Raw genomic sequence first — 16304 nt, forward strand, 5'->3', positions numbered from 1 at the left:
ACTTAACGACCCGTTTGGTAAGTGGTAATAAACGGTGGTAATGGGAATGAAAAAATAGTGTAATTTTGGTTGAAAAATATCTTATACCTTTATAGTCATACTTATCCAACTTCAATGATCTGATTTTCTTCCTAAAATTCATTCCAATGTATTATCATTGGGAGTGATGGTATTAGGTGGTAATAGAAATTTGTAAAAAAAAAACTTTTTTGTCATCAAAATTTCATTACAATATTATACTTTTGATGAAATTTTACCCTATAAATTATTCTCTTTATTTACTAACACTAACACTAACCAAAGAGGCGGTTACAGTGAGCAATAGACTTACAGTCTGGCAAAGAAGCACCGAGGCAGAGCATCCCTCTCCATGACTCCATCCTCCATTTTTATTTCTCTTCTTCTCCTCCTTTGAAACTGCTGTTGCCTCTTCTGGACTCTACTAAACTTTCAATCGAATCCGAAAATGGAGTCACATGGAAACCATCCACCTTTCAATCCATGGGACCCACCATTTCCACCTCCGCCGCACAATTTCCACTGGGGGAATCCTCCTCCTCCGCCTCCTCATCCTCACCCTCCTCCTCCGCCTCCTCATCCTCATTCTCATCCTCCTCCTCCTCCTCCTCCTCCTCCTCCTCCATTTCCCGGCGAAGTGTTTCCCCAATTTCCTCCCTTTCCCGATCACGCTTTTCCTCCCGCTGATGGAGGTTTCTATCCTCCTCAACCTCATTTCCCTCGCAAGCGCAAATTCGGTAATTTCTTCACTCTTTTTTTGTTATAGCGGTGAGGTTCATTTTCCTTTTTATCAATGCACTTGTTTGATATCACTAGGTATATTGATCTTGAACTTAATTAGGATTCTTGCTGCTTAATGTAATCAATTTATGTGTTTTTTTACTTTTTTTTTATTAAGAATCTAATTTGCTTGTTGGTTTTCAATGTGCAATCACTGTAATATTTTTGGTTTGACATTTTTGATGCATCAGGCAGTCTTCGACTTTAGTTTATTTGTTCTTATGTGCTGAAGAAAAAAATTCGCTTTAAAGATTCTCTTTTGATGAATTTGAAGTGATGTACATTAGATAAAAGATTTGAAATCCACTAAAATTAGGGTTCTCCTATTAATACATTTGAGTATCAAATAATAATTCTTAATTTATAAACTTCTGCGTCGATGCTTATGATCATGTTTTGTTATCAAAGTTGGAATGGTCTACTAGCATGTTTGATTTTGATGAGTGCTTTCTTGACCAGAGTGAACTTATTTGCTTTTTGTTAGGTTAGACGTGGTTACTCATATTGTTGCTTTCTTTTATACAGATAGACCTGAGGATAATAATTATGTAAAGCTTTATGTTGCCGGCGTTCCCAAAACTGTGACACAAGATGAGGTGTGTTTGATGTGTTTAGTTCCATGTTGTGTTTGAGATTTTGTTACTGGATTTATTTGAGGTTTTGTTTGTTTGATGTGTTTAGTTCCATATTGCGTTTCATGGGGAAAATGGTGACGGGGTTTGTCGCTCTGGTCATTTTTTGGTTTTATAACATGATCACACCGTTTGTCCATTCTTAATATCAAGGGTCTATCGAAATAACCTCTTTATCATTATATGGGTAAGGTGGCGTCATAGTACTTCTTACGTATTGTTAAGGTTTTTAGCTTACTGGAACTGTTTGGATTGACCTTGAAATGTTTTGTGACATTGTTGCAACTGGGCACTTCTGCACTATGAGTTGGTACATTCGAGTCTCTGAAACTCTTCTTAGATAGTAGCTACTTGATGGCAATAATGGGATAATGTAACTACACTCTTAAAGTGGTAAGTTTTCTTATGTAGGAAGTTTAAGTTTAAAACTAGACTCTCGAAGTTTCTGCTAGGAGCAAACTTCCTGTGACATTTCCTTTCTATCCCCTTTGCAAGTTGTTTAGTGAACATGCGTCTCTTACACTCGATATGATTAACAGATTTAGAATTTTTTGAGGTGTAAAACTATTTCCATGTAGACCTTGATTGAAACAACAAATGATTGACCGAAAACTTGAGAGGAAATAAAATGTTAAATATACTTCCATGAAATATTTACTTCTCCATAATTCAAATATAAGTTTAATAAATGATGATTATTTCTATTCTGCTCTAAATCGATTTTGAATGTTATTTAGTGTAACATAGTATGAATAAATCATGTGATTCTGTATTGAAGATAATTTTTCCAAATTGAAGCGGATCATTGCATGTGGAGAAACATGCTAAAACTTATCACTTAGGGGTTGCAAATTGAAAAGTATATTATTGTTAAAAATAGATTTAAATGCTAGTGATCAAAGATTTTAAAATCACTATACTCTCATTGCATATTTCTGTGTGTTATGTCAACACTAGATCCTATGCTCCCTATTTGGTGGCATGTGTGGATTTTCTTATAAATGGAACTGTGATGTTTCCTTTTTCCGGTGTGGAAAAGATGAAATGTGATGAAGCAAGACTGACCTAATAAAGATGATGTTGCCATGTATGGGGAGGTTGAGGCCACCTCCATACTTTTGGGTGAGAACATTAAGGAATAGTGAGTGTTTGTATATTTGAGTTTCGACAATGTTATATGCAAGGGTGTCAGGATCGGGATTCTACGTAGGCTCGAAATCATCGGGTGGGATCAGATCGTTGGATCGAATCGTAGGATCGGTCGATTCTACAAATTTGCAAAAATATCAAGTTGTATTATGTCCATGTTTATTGTATGATCATTTTCAATATAAAAAAACACTAAACTCACATACACATTCTTAAATTTTTGCTTAAATTTTTTTTAAAAAATATACATCTTACTTGTTTAAGTCGTTTAGAATCTGTTTTCTTAATGAAATGACAAAATATATAAAGCAAACACTACTCACAATATATTTAAAACACACACACCAAGAATATAATAATTAACCATAGTCAACAAAAATCTAACAAACAACTAACAAATTTAAATAATATTAATAACAAATGAAGATGGTGAAGATTTGGTTTAAACAATATTAATAAAAAAAACTAATTCGAAATCAGAGTCCTAAACAAACTAATAAATTTGAACAAAGGAGCAGCTGAAGATTAGAATCAGAATTCAGAAAGACAAGAATCATAATTGACAAAAGCAAAATCAAATAATTGTCAAAACCTAAACAAACAACTAATAAAGTAAATAACAAAAACAAAATTCAGAAATCAGAATCTTAAGCAACATGAGATCGATTATGAACAAATGAATAAAAAAATTGAGAAGAGATTATGAAACAAAATGAGATTAAGAACTAAATGAGATTAGAATCCGAACAGGAAAAGACAAGAAAATAAAAAAAAAAAAAACAAAATAAATAAAAATGGTGAAGATTAGGGTTAAACAACATGAAAAGACAAGAAAAAATGGGAAAAAAAAAGGGAAGAACGAACCTGAAATTTCGATTGAAGATGGTGAAGATTGAGCACCACTACAGCAGCCAGGAACGAGGTGAAGGATGGTGGGTGATGGTGACCTGCGGGTTTTGAGTGGAAAGAAGGAGAATGAAGCTGAAATTAGGGTAATTTGTGGGTTTTTAGAGGTCAGGCCCAAAATATAAGACTTTCACTCGGGATCGTTAGAATCGGTTGTAACTTGCGATTCCACACGATCCTATGCGACTCCAACGATCCTACCTGATTCCGATTCTACGACCGATCCTAGTCGCTGGGACCGATCTGGGTCGTAGAATCGTATGATTCTACGATCCAGATCGCGATTCTAACAACCATGGTTATACGGGTGTGTTTCATAGCTACTAGTTTTGGGGTGTCTTGGGTAGTGGTTAGTGGTCCTCATTTTAGTGCTTTTGCTGAATTTCTCCATGTCTTGGCTCCTTTTGTTGGGTTTTATCCAGACTCTTGACTGCTTCTAGTTTACTGAGACACAATAAGGTAGCGTATCAAGTGAGTTGTCTCCCTTTGTTGAGCTGAAGAATTCATTGCTTTTATGTACCAATATGGTAATCATAGTCTGCGTACTTGTGTATAGAATTGTTGTGGACTTTTTTGCTGGTTTGACCTACTTATATTAGGAAATGAAATCATTCTTTGGTTGCTATTGTTCATCTCTCTTACCTTGTTTACATCTGAATGGAAGAATTATTCATGTTGGATCCTTTTCCTCTGATGCTTATTCTATAAAATTAATCACATCATAAATTGGCTTTTGTTCATGGTCACTGTAGATTTATCGTGTTTTTGAAGACCATGGAAATGTTACGGAGGTTGTTCTTCTCCCTGATAAATGGACTGGTCAAAACCATGGTATGTGTACATCGAAGCTGCTCACGTGTGTGCTATTGTATTTGCAAGGACAAAATATCCCCCCCTCCTGCTCTTCGATTTTTTGGTCCATTTTTAATTTTCTTAGGTCCTATATGATTTTTACTTGCATGCCCTTTTTATGAGATTACTTCTGGCATACTAAAAGTAAATATATAAATTTTTTTTAATAATCTTTAGATTTCTATGAGTTTTGTTCGTTTCCAATGTAGCCAATAATTCATGGTTCTTTGGTTTTGAAATATGGACTATTAAATTGGTTTTTTAAACTGTGCACATTTTTTACATGAAGATGCAAAAAATGTTTGCAATCAAGTTTCAACAGAACGTACCTCTTTATTGTTCAATGGGAAGGTTGTATTCATCCAATCCCCTAGAACGGGGTGATTCAATGTTGTTGTTTTGATTGCATTAATTTATAATTCAGTTTCTCTTTTTAGTCCCACTTAGTGGAAGAACCAGTATTAATCAAGGCTGATAAAGTATAAATACATCACATCAGGGACTCATTAAGTAAACTTTTTCATGATGGACAATTATGGTAAGTTTCGATAGAGTATTCAAATACTTCATTTGTTTTTATAGTTGCCACTCTTTGACTTTTGCTCCATTTATGATCTACTTTGACTATCGTAAGTGATATATACTCATAGAAACAATATAGTCATGTGAGATCTAGTTAGTTTTATCTTAATGTGGATTATCGAAGGATCCCGCGAAATATTACACTTTGTAACTTGAACTTTATTGAAAAGTATCTTTTATATAAGATATGCTAAAAACTCTCTTTTTAAAACTTTTAATAAATATTGGGACACATTTGGATTTTCTGGCCAGAATTCTATTTTTCGGGTATGATCACCGTCATTGCGCTTGGTTTTTATCACGCTTGGAATTCACTCAACGCTCCCTAAATTAAGTCATTTCCTCCTCTTTCTCTAAATCCCTAACCCCAAGCCGTAGAACTAATTCACCCACTATTCTCTTTCTCCCCAACTTCTCACTTAGCTTCCTTCTCTCTTCTTGCTCACAGCTGTTGGAGATGTCAGCACACACTAGGTAAAATTCTTCGCTAAAGTTAAATTCTTTTACTTCCTTTCAATCAACTATTTTAATTCTTTCCAATCCCAATCAAATGCTTGGGATTTTTGTTAAATTTGCAAAATTTTGGGTTCTTGTTAGTCCAATTCATAGACTTGGGGTTGTATTGAAATTAAAATCTGAGATCAAGTGATATTTATCATAACTCCAAATTGTGGGATCTTAATTTGTCAATAAGATGGCTAGGGTTGTAATCATCTAATTCCATTGAATTCTAAAATTTGGGCTAGCTTAATTTTTGGTGAAAATGGATATTTTACATTATCTAGAAAAGGAGTCTTATTCTTCCAAAAGAAGACACTGTTGATTTTAGGAAGCTCCATCTTTTTCTGTCTTTTGGAATGAAGCCTGTGCTGTTGAATAACCCTTTGTCAACAATTGAATGAATTTAGTGGGGGAGGAGGGAAGTTAGTAGGTCATTACACAAAATCTGATACAAAAGGTACTTTTCTATTAATTTGTACTTATAAAGCTCACTATTTGGCGAAAAATCTATTTGAAACTATTAGTAATATCAATTGCTGAACCCATGCATTAGCAAATGAGAAATAAGAAACATTGCAACTAAATGCTGGTTTTGTTTTTTAGGGCTACCTTAGTACCATGTTTTGTCATGTGTCTGGACTCTGTCGCTCAGCTTTTAATCGTTCAAAGGTACAGATGTGTACCATTGGATCTAACCTAGAGCTTCCAGCTGGTGTTTTGACTGGGTTGTTCTAGAAACTGACCTAGAGGTTCCAAATGAAACAGTACAGCGGAAGGAACTTACCATACCTGTGATCCATACTTTTACATTTGCAGAGTATTGTTTTGTGAAGTATGCATCAACTGAGGAGGCTGACAGAGCAATAACAGCTTTAAACAATCGGTTTACTTTCCCTGGGGTATGTTGATAGAATTTGTAATTAAGTTCTGATGAATTCCTTGTTACCTGGAACCATGGAGGAACCTTTTTGAATATCTTGTAATTTACAGGCAATGCTTCCTCTTAAAGTAAGATATGCTGATGGAACCAGGCAACGTCAAGGTAATTTTAGATTTGTACTCATGTTTGCTATGGAACCCCTTTTTTTTTTTTTTTAATGTTCCTGTATATGAAGTCTATTTCCTTCACCTAAATTATGTTCTCGTCGTTGAAATGCTTTAGATATGAAGGGTAAAGTAGTTAGGGGAAGGAGTTTTGCTATGAAATTTCTATATTGATTTGTTTTGCCACATGCTTTAGTGCTGTTCATCGTTATAACATCTTTCAAAATTTTGATATAATGTAAAGGTATCATCTCTATATGCTCACCTCATTCTTTTTCCTTATCCCTTACTTCGGGGCAGTTTCTCAAATTATGGAGCGTCCGATGCAGCATGAGTCCTGCCTTCCTAGATCAGGTAGTTATGAGAAGATAATTTATCATTACTGAACTAGTAAATTGATACTCATTTTCTCTTGCTGCTATCTTTTTGGTGTGGGTACACTCGGCCTCTTGTTAGGCCTGATGCAACATGATTCGACGTTTCCCAGACCAGGTATTTTCTTCTCCAGAGCATAGGTTGTAGTTTGTCTATTACTATGTTACCTACTTATCCTACAAGATTGAATATGTATTGTCCAAGTTTCTGTCTGCAGAACAATTTAATTTTTTTGTTTATTTGTTACAGAAGACACTCTGCACAAGCTGTATGTAAATGGCATGAATAGAGAAGCGTCAACAGAGGAGATCGAGGAAGTATGTATTCCTTGGTATTCTTGATTAATTGCTTCAGAAACTATTGAATGCAATCTAGTGAGTTAACTTATAGACAGACATGAATTTAGGGATAAATCTTGGCCATGATGATATTTAAAATATGTCAGATTATTTGACCATAGGATCTAAGTCAAGCTTATATGATACCTTTTCACTTCCTAAATTAGTTCTGATGCTGGTATTTTTGGACTTAATAGCTTTCTAATATTTTTTCTCTTCGCCAGATATTTTCTTCCTATGGTGTTGTTGCTGATATTTATTTAATGCGTGATGAAATGAAGCAAAACCGTGGTAGGTTTCTGTAACTTTTCTTGTACGCTGATGTTGCACTTGAATAGAAGTTGTCAAGTTGCATATTTATTTAATTTTTTTTCCAATTCTTGATATATTAATAAAGAATTAAAATAAGAGCGACTACCCATATACTAGGAGAAAATATGACATAAAGACGTTTTTCCCCTTGAGTTTCCTGAGCCATTTATCTACAAAGTCAAGAACAGTCAACGTATGCTGCTCATACACTAAAACATAAATAGGAACTTAAACCTTGACAACTGAAGCTAAGTTGCAAACATTTGTTGGTATCTGTCTTTCCTAGTACACCAAATTGCTAATCGATGAATCTTCCACACTTCAGTTCCGACAACTTTTTCTCACCCTTCTCTTCTATGCAACATCTACTCATATAATCAAATCCTTTTGTAATAAAATCTTCTTCTATGCAACATCTACTCATATAATTAAATACTCATAAGACAAAAATTTAACACTATGCTTCTTCCTTTTTACTTGAAATGTGACAACATCTACTCTTATAATCAAATCCTCTTGTGTGGGATCAGTTAGGTAGTAATGCTTATTTCCAGATTCCGGTTGTTTTTTCTTTTGTTTTGTAATTTTTTTGTACTTTCTCAAGTCACTATGTAGGATTGTAGACTTGATTTTGTTTCTTTGTTAATGCTCATGTGACCAATTGTAAAACATGTAGGATGTGGTTTTATTGGCTTCACTCAAAGATATATGGCAGTGGCAGCAATTAATGGGTTAAATGGAAGCTATGTGATGAAAGTAACATATATACTGGATTTTTCTGTAGCTCTGTTTGTTCTCGATCCTATGTCAATGATTTGCTTTACTTGTTTTTCATATATTCCAGGGGTGTGACAGACCATTAGCTGTTCGTTTTGCTGATCCTAAGAAGCCAAAGAATGGAGAATTCAGGTGGTTTTTTCTGTTCAAATTTTTGGTCTGGTTATTTTTATCTGTGTTCTTGTAAATTGGAATTTAGAGTTGCCTTCAGACTGGAAGCTTATTGGCACAGTGCTAATGTGAATTTTTGAAATGCATCTAGTTCTTGTGGCAACGGCCTGTTTCAGGGAAGTTAATTTCTACTGATTCTTCAATTAATGTCCTTATGGAGCACATCCAAACAGGTTATCATAGAATAAAACGACTTTCTTGGCTTATGTGATTGATGCAACACGCACTATGTATGTCCTTTATCTCATGAAGCTCAAGGTAAAAACATTTTTTCAAGGCAAAGCCTAGTCTGTCTAAAGTACTAGATGACAGGTTCAGTAAAATAAGGAAAAAGTTTAAATGTTCAGTAATATTGTGCCTTATGGCTTCACACAATCTGATAAACAATGAGCTTCATGGAAACATGTTGAAGATTGCCATTCTAGATTCTCTTTTCTGTTTGTTTAGGTCAGATTTTCCTTTGGAGATAGCTTGTACTCTTTTTTTTTCATTTTCTATTTTTCTTGTCCTTTGTGTTTTAGAAAATTCTTTTTACCCGTGTAGCTTCTCTAGCTTCAAAAGATCATTGGAACAGATAAAAAGTAAACTAGCATTTCTTTTGCTTGGTTAAACTTCAAAGAAATGACATCCTTCCCTTTTTTGGGATAGGAATTGAAAGAAAATAAAAGAGGTTAATATGCTTACCTTGTTTTCGTTGAAACTTTGTAGTTCATCCTTTTCTCTTTCCTTTCCTTTCCTTTGACTTTGTTTTCCTTCATAGTCATCACAATACAAGTGCTAGAGAGTTCAAATGGCACTGCTTTTGTGAGGGGGATCCAATTGCTGTGCAAGATATTCTTTCATGAAAATCATCGAGTTTGTTTGACTTATGAATTATGATGTATGTGCGTGCTATTTTCTGTTGACTCCTGATTGTAGAATGGCTGCCCGGATAGTGCATTATGTGGGAATGATGATAAGGGGATCGGAGCAAGTTCCTTTTGGAGACTACGATTGGAACATGGCGGCACGCTTTCTAGTTCTCCAATCTTTTAGAAATGGTGGGAGGTTCTACTTTTGAAAGGCTACCTACAGAAATTCGGTTGGAGAAGATTTGTTTTTCTGTGTTTTGGCGCATCTGGTTCTGTTCTCGCGTGAATTTCTTTTTCTACCGTATGACTTCCATGCATTGCAAATGTTTAAGTATATCTGCAGGATGACTTTTGAGTACAAATAGCTGCATCGCTGAATTGCTGGTGCATCAGTGTTTCTCACAGTTGACTGCTAAATAAATTATATCTACTTTTATGATGAACTGATGCACTTAAATTCAGACTACGTTTGAAGTTTTACTTTTGCAACTACTTAGAGGCTCTACTTTCTGCAGGCCAGCTCCTAATCCTATGTATATGTGGAAGAGTAGTATACCTGATGCTCTGCACTTGGTAAGTACAGGATAATAATTCGCAATCATAAATATTCTCATATTATATAATTCTGTGTATAGCTGTACATTAACATTCCATTACCACAATGTCATTATGTGACTCTCACCTAGGGTGTGGTTTGGAAGGATCAAATGTACATTTTATGATCCGGAACTTTTTTTCTTTTTTTTTTCCAATGTCAAATGTGGAAGATCTTAATACCGAGTAATCTTTTTTAAAGTAGGTCTTCCTGTTTATTTGATACAATCACTGTATTGTCTGTCACCATACCGTAAAAGTAAATAATATCAGAAAACATGTACCAGCCAATACGTGTTTTTCATTCCCAGTTTCTCTAGCTAAGGACACATAAGGAAATGACCTATAGGATATTATACCCTTTTCAACATGCAAATGCATACAACAATCTCAACTTTGGCTAGTATTTTGTGTCTTCTATGTTTCATCACTAGAGGCTTAGAGTTGTGTGTAGTTTATCTCATTCAGTATTTTTGATTTCTAACTAGTCTCTGTCATAACGTTTATTTTTGGCTTGACGGAGAGCAGCTAGTTTGTGCTTTCTGGATGATGTAAATGTTCACTGCTGCCTGGCTGCTACCATACCTGTCTTTTCCTGATAATTACATAGTTGTATTGAGTACTGTGTTCCAGTTATGAATCTTTCACATACGATTACTGTTGTTTGAACCATGGGTCAGAGCAATATATCCATGGATGTTACTATGTTAAGCCTTTTACCTTTGCAAAGAACTCACATCACATATTAGGCTTATCATGCGACGGCATGCCTATGAACATCCACGTTGCTTTTGAGCAACATGGTCAGTAAAATGGAGCAAATATTTAGTGGACAAAATACACTGAACAGGGACGGTTTAGCATCATTTAATAAGGAGTCTCATATGACCTATACTAAAAATTGAACTTTAGAACTATGTATTGATTTTATGAATATTAGTTATTGAATTTAACCTGAGAATTTAGCGTTTCTTATTATCATTTTGTTGTCTAAGTTTGTGAAATAAAATTTTACTTGTGGATAAAGATTGAAATGCTAAAAGTAAACCAATGTGTTGGTCAACTAGATGTAGTCCATTCCACTACATGTGGAGAGTGTAATTAATTAGTGGTGTTTAATTACCATAGTGAAAATTGGGGAAGATCAATTTGGATTTTTTTTTATCTATTCTTGAAAGTGATCTGAAATAGGATCAGCTAAAATGTAATTTATGATGCTTTCAATATGATGGAACAATGGAAGTATTTGTCATGGAAGGAGAGGTACCGTGCCTAAAGCACGTGTATTCTAGGAGAAGGAAGGAAATCTAAGCTGAATCTTGTTCTGCACTTTGTTATGAATCTTTGGGTAAAATCTAGTTTAGAAATCTTTTCACTACTTCTGTTAGTGATTTCTGAGCTGTAAGAAAGTTTTTACGAGTAATCTAGGATGGAACTCTTTGTCTACATAAGCAGTGGAGGGAGGGGGGGATTGTTAATTTTATGCTTGTAGTACATTTGAGTGTTTTATAACTACTGGAGTTTCTAAGCCACTCTAAGAGCTCGGAGAGCACTGCTCTTCTATACATGATACTAAATTCCATTCTCTCTATTCTCTCTTTGCTTCTGTCTGTTCTGCGCTTCTTCTCTTCTATATTCTGCATTTGACTCTCCTCTTCTTCTCTCTGTCTCTAATCTCTATTCTGCTCGCTTCTGAACTGCAACCTCACCATATCAGTATTGTATTGTTATATCAGCGTTTGTGTTTTATACAACCTAGCTTGCACTGAAAATATGCAAATTGTTGGCAATAAGCACTTCTCCCTTGTCGGATCCTGGACATCCAATTTGTTTATTGCATTCCTTTGCTGTGACTGGCAAAATTTCCGCTTTGTTGGAGTGCTAATGAGGTGCCTACTTGTTTGCAATTAAAGTGATATATATATTTTCATTTATCAGTACCATTTTATTTGTAGTTTCCAGTTCATTTTTTATGCGAATAAATTTAATTGTGAAAGATCTGAAGGATTTGTTTGTTCATTCATTTCAGAGCAACTCATCAACTACCATGGAAGTAAACACAAGCTTTCCAAATGGCAATTTTCAAACAGTGGCAAACAGGTCGGAGTGCCCCGTCTCTTGTGAAATGCAAACACTTCAGCAGCCAATTTCATCTCCAAGGTTTTCTCAGACATCATTGCAAAACTCACAAACGATGCAGGGGAGCCCTCAAATCTCCAGGCATACGGATTCTCAGTCGCACACACCATTGCACTCAAACCGAACATCAATTAGCACTGTAGAGCAGCAGCATGATCATAAGGTTTGCATGAACTTGTGTTCTCACATAAATTGTTGTATTTCTTAGATGTTTAGACTTCAATATTGTCTGATGTCGGGACCGCTGAACTTGAAAGTAGTGGCAGCTGATAACATTTTTAGATCAGTGTAGTTTATTGTGTGGCTACTGAAGTAATAGGCTACTGATTGGAAAGGGTAGAGTGGGCATGAGTATTCATATGCAAGTTGCATGACCTTCATGGCTGCTATAATAGTCTTCTCTCTACGGCGAATTCTGGAAGGCTAATAATAACATCCTCCACCACATGCCAAGAAAAAACAACCTTGATGATTTTGCCAGTACAAGCATGGTGATAGCCTTGTAAGCGCTCCACCTTGCCCCTCACCTCAAAAAAATGTGAATTGTAAACTACTTGGAAACAGGTGATCTATTATTTGAGTTTTTGGCGTAAGGTGTGCCATTGTTATATAACAAGACTGTCAGCTTTCTGGTGACAGGATAGTGTACATCCTTCTCCCTTTTTACTTGCTGCAAATAGAGGTTGAAGATAAAGTAAGAAAACTTGATGTTCTATCACAGTTTACAAAAATGTAAAATTTTTTTAATTTGATTTCCTCAAAACAGTTAATTTTTTTAGAAAAAATATAGTTACACCTGCATTGGAATTTGGAATTGTACAACTGCATTAGGATTATGAGAGAGAAAAGCTATTTTGTAAGTGTTCCGTAAAAATAAAAGATGAACAATTAGTGATATTTTCCTTCTTTTCTACCAATAACTACAACAATGCCATACATGGACCAATATAGAAGTATCAATTTCAATGGTTGTCCACATGGATTATTTTACTACATATGCATGGATCAATTTCTCTATGTCGGTATTCAAATAGATTTTGAGTTCACTTTTCTTATGTCTTTTGTTTTTTGTTACCCCAGCCTTGCAGGGATACTGGATCAGACTCACAAACAGAGACCTCTGAACCTGGTCCCTGTCCTTCATATAGAAGTGATTTGCCAGAGGATCCTATAGACTGTGACTGGAGTGAACATATCTGCCCAGATGGAAACAAGTACTACTTCAATTCCGCAACATTTGAAAGCAGAGTAATGTTTCAATTTCTTGGTTTTACTCTTTTCTTGATTCTGTAGATTTTCTTGTTGATTCAACCACTGCTATGATTCTGTAGTGGGAAAAGCCAGAGGAGTTTGCTATTTATGAGCAACGGTGGCGGAATAGGCAATTGCGCAATCAAACTTGTCCAGAGTCCTGTCCATCAACTTTAGAGACTCTATCTATTAAAGAAGAATGTAAAATTCAAACAGCACAAGATCAGAGGGAATCCTGTGATTCTAAGACTCCTCCATCGACAATGTCATGCGCTGTGGTTAGTGTTTTTTCCATCTGGGAATTAAATGTCATATAGAATGTTTGGCAAATTGTCATTATTTTTCCAATTTAGAAGTAATGGTTGATAATTGTACTCTGTCTAAAGATGCCTTCAATTACAATGTAGCCATGGCATGCATGGCAAATTCATGTCATATCTTTAGGTCACGACAAAACAAATACTAACACCTCAACATCTACTTCCTCAACTTTTGTGCAAGTTTGTGGGGAGAAGATTCAGTTTGAGTCGTGATACTCGATAAATAGCATGCACTGTAGCTAGTCTCATTGATGGTCCACATGGTAGCTTGTAATGAGAGAATGAATTTAACATATTGTTCAGTAGCGTTTTTTGTAGCCCTGATGTGATGCATTCTTTTATTCCTATAAGGACTTTTAGACCCATAATAATTTCAAGTATTGCCATTGTCTTGGAAATTTGGATATATGAAAATATCCCTTTGTTTTTTATCCGCTATTTTCCTTAATTTTTGTTTTTGAATTGCAACTTTTTACCCAATTAGTCATAATGCCATTGCGGTTTCTTTTCTCTAGGAAAGTCGGCTTTAAAATCTATGTTGATGATATCTTATACTTAGCAGGAACACACTCATGAGCAAGTACAAGCAGAAACCAGTGTACTCGGTGGACCAGCTGTAGTTCAATAGGTAACACCTTAATTTTTTGATTCTTCATATTTCATTTTCATTTTTACTTGTAACTTCTTGGTATTAGATATGTATATATTATAAAGAATACAAGGAAATATATCCAATGAAAAATTCTCTTGTTTTCCTCCCTGCTAGATCTATCATCTATGTGTAGCAGCAAATCTATAGTTGCTCTAGTTATAGTAAGTGCATAAGTTCCAATCATTCCAAAATGTACTGTTTCAGAGTTTAAAGTTGATCTTTGGTTCAATGGTTATAATGATGTGTATCCTTAACATTTCTTAGAAAACATACTTAGTGACATAGAAACTTCCTTGCACAATTTAGAACCTCTACCATAACCTGTATATGACAGGCAAAGTGGTTTGTGTTTTGTACTCACTGCACGATTACGGCTAGGTATACCTTCTTTAGGCAAAAACCCAGTGTACAACCAAATTGTGTTCGAAGGTAAGCTCTAGAGACTAGAATCTGAAGCAGCATACAAATCGCATCTCAGGAATGTGTCTTAAGAACACCATCTCAGGACTGATTACCTAATTACAGGTTTCACATTTTGTTATTTCTTCTTCATTGTTTAGTTAATATCTTTCTTACTCATTTTATTACTTTTGTAGATTGATATCAGACTTCTGTCGTACCTTCACTTCACTCTGCAGTGATATCTTTACTAGTCGATCAGTGGTAGAACCTCACTCGCTGAGCTTCGGCTCTGCACACCTGCAGACGCCAACTGAAGATGGCCTGTGTTTTCTGTTATGGTAATTGATAAACATCAAAGAAACATTACTCCTATGACCAAAAACATGAAAATGTACAAACAATTTTGACCAAAGGTGCAACATAACATGTTCAAAATCTCAGTTATGTAGGCAGTTTTATGAAGCAAAAAGGCATAGTAAAAAGACTTTTGTTTTATTCTATGTCCACTACCACTTGTTTTAGTGTCCAATGAAGAAAACAAAAAGGCTTGAGGGGCAAAGAGAAGCTGGTAGGCAGCAAAACATACATCAAAGTAGTATAAAGATGTTGCCAATTAACTCAGCGTGATCAAAGTGGGACCAATCTTGAATCCCTGTTGGCCCTCTCTAACTCCTCTTTTGGATAACTACTATACTTCTTCCTTGAACCCGATCTATTGGATTGTTTTGTGCATCGGGTTGCTTTTGTTAGATTTTATGTTGTGTTTTTTTAAGATTTAAGATTAAGATAAATTACCGTCATAAAAGTGAAATTTCTCTTTCGAGAGAGACATCTAGTGAAAATGGTGTCCAACTCAAATTTAAGGTCGCTAATGTTCCTATTAGGGATAAGTCGAGAATAACAAATTTTTTTTTTTTTTTTTTAAGGTTAAAGTTATTTCGTGCTTGGTGCTTTGAGTAAATGGCTTTTTACCATTATGAAAATGACTATTTGTAGTTCACTAATGAGTTATTCAGTCTCTATTTATAAATGACTTCCACTATTAGCACAAGAATCAAGAATTTTAATGAGATCATGTCTATTTTTTCCTTATTTAACAAACTTGAAGCTACCAAAAATATATAGTACTCAAATATTCATATCATAGAAGCACATTTGATTTTAAAATTATTGAACTGCTTTTATTTTTCATGGTAAAATTAGTAATTTGTAAAATGTATCCTGCGAGTAATAATATTAATTATTAATTTTTCTTTTAATTATGCCAAAATTCGTCCATTTGCACTAGCAAACACACCAATATCCTTCACAAAGTTTGTGTTAAATTCAGAAATATTAATCCAATTTCAAGTAATAGAAGTACTTTTATACAAAAATTACCGTGAATAATATAATATTTTGTTAATTTTCTTGCGATAATACTAACTTTTAATTAATTATGAATAACACCAATTTAGGGTGTATTTTCCTAGAATAATACAAACTTTAGTTTATTAGCTAATTTATCAATTTTTTTGTCATATAATCTCATATAGTTTGATTTTTAACATATTAGAGATATTTTAGGAAAACATCACTTAAAATTAGTATTATTTATGATTAATCAAAAATTGGTATTATTGTAGAAATATAAACAAAAATTGTATTATTTCTGGGTA

General features: G+C 34.6%; 1 protein-coding gene across 4 annotated transcripts; it reads left to right on the top strand.

Annotated features, from left to right (window-relative positions):
- The first annotated feature begins 299 nt into the window (after positions 1-299).
- Positions 300-15141, top strand: LOC130797583 (flowering time control protein FCA-like). 4 transcript variants are annotated; one of them, XM_057660218.1, is made up of 17 exons: positions 300-755; positions 1324-1394; positions 4238-4316; positions 6237-6319; positions 6411-6462; positions 6765-6818; positions 6921-6956; positions 7089-7156; positions 7402-7468; positions 8166-8245; positions 8334-8398; positions 9804-9861; positions 11912-12184; positions 13102-13269; positions 13353-13550; positions 14155-14220; positions 14841-15141. In XM_057660218.1, the coding sequence occupies exons 1-16, from the start codon at positions 467-469 to the stop codon at positions 14218-14220; spliced, it is 1707 nt and encodes a 568-aa protein (XP_057516201.1). In that variant the 5' UTR covers positions 300-466; the 3' UTR covers positions 14841-15141. The 4 variants fall into 4 exon arrangements, with proteins under 4 accessions (XP_057516201.1, XP_057516200.1, XP_057516202.1 ...); XM_057660217.1 differs by having other exon boundaries at positions 311-755; positions 14152-14220; XM_057660219.1 differs by having other exon boundaries at positions 311-755; positions 7092-7156; positions 14152-14220.
- Positions 15142-16304: the final 1163 nt, after the last annotated feature.

Source organism: Amaranthus tricolor, chromosome 13, assembly GCF_026212465.1.
Source record: "Amaranthus tricolor cultivar Red isolate AtriRed21 chromosome 13, ASM2621246v1, whole genome shotgun sequence".
Lineage (NCBI taxonomy): Eukaryota > Viridiplantae > Streptophyta > Magnoliopsida > Caryophyllales > Amaranthaceae > Amaranthus > Amaranthus tricolor.

Coding starts and splice junctions, on each gene's coding strand:
- LOC130797583 (XM_057660217.1), top strand. CDS start 467: ATGGAGTCACATGGAAACCATCCACCTTTCAATCCATGGGACCCACCA. Junction 756..1,323: donor CCCTCGCAAGCGCAAATTCG/GTAATTTCTTCA, acceptor TCTTTTATACAG/ATAGACCTGAGGATAATAAT. Junction 7,469..8,165: donor TGAAATGAAGCAAAACCGTG/GTAGGTTTCTGT, acceptor TAAAACATGTAG/GATGTGGTTTTATTGGCTTC.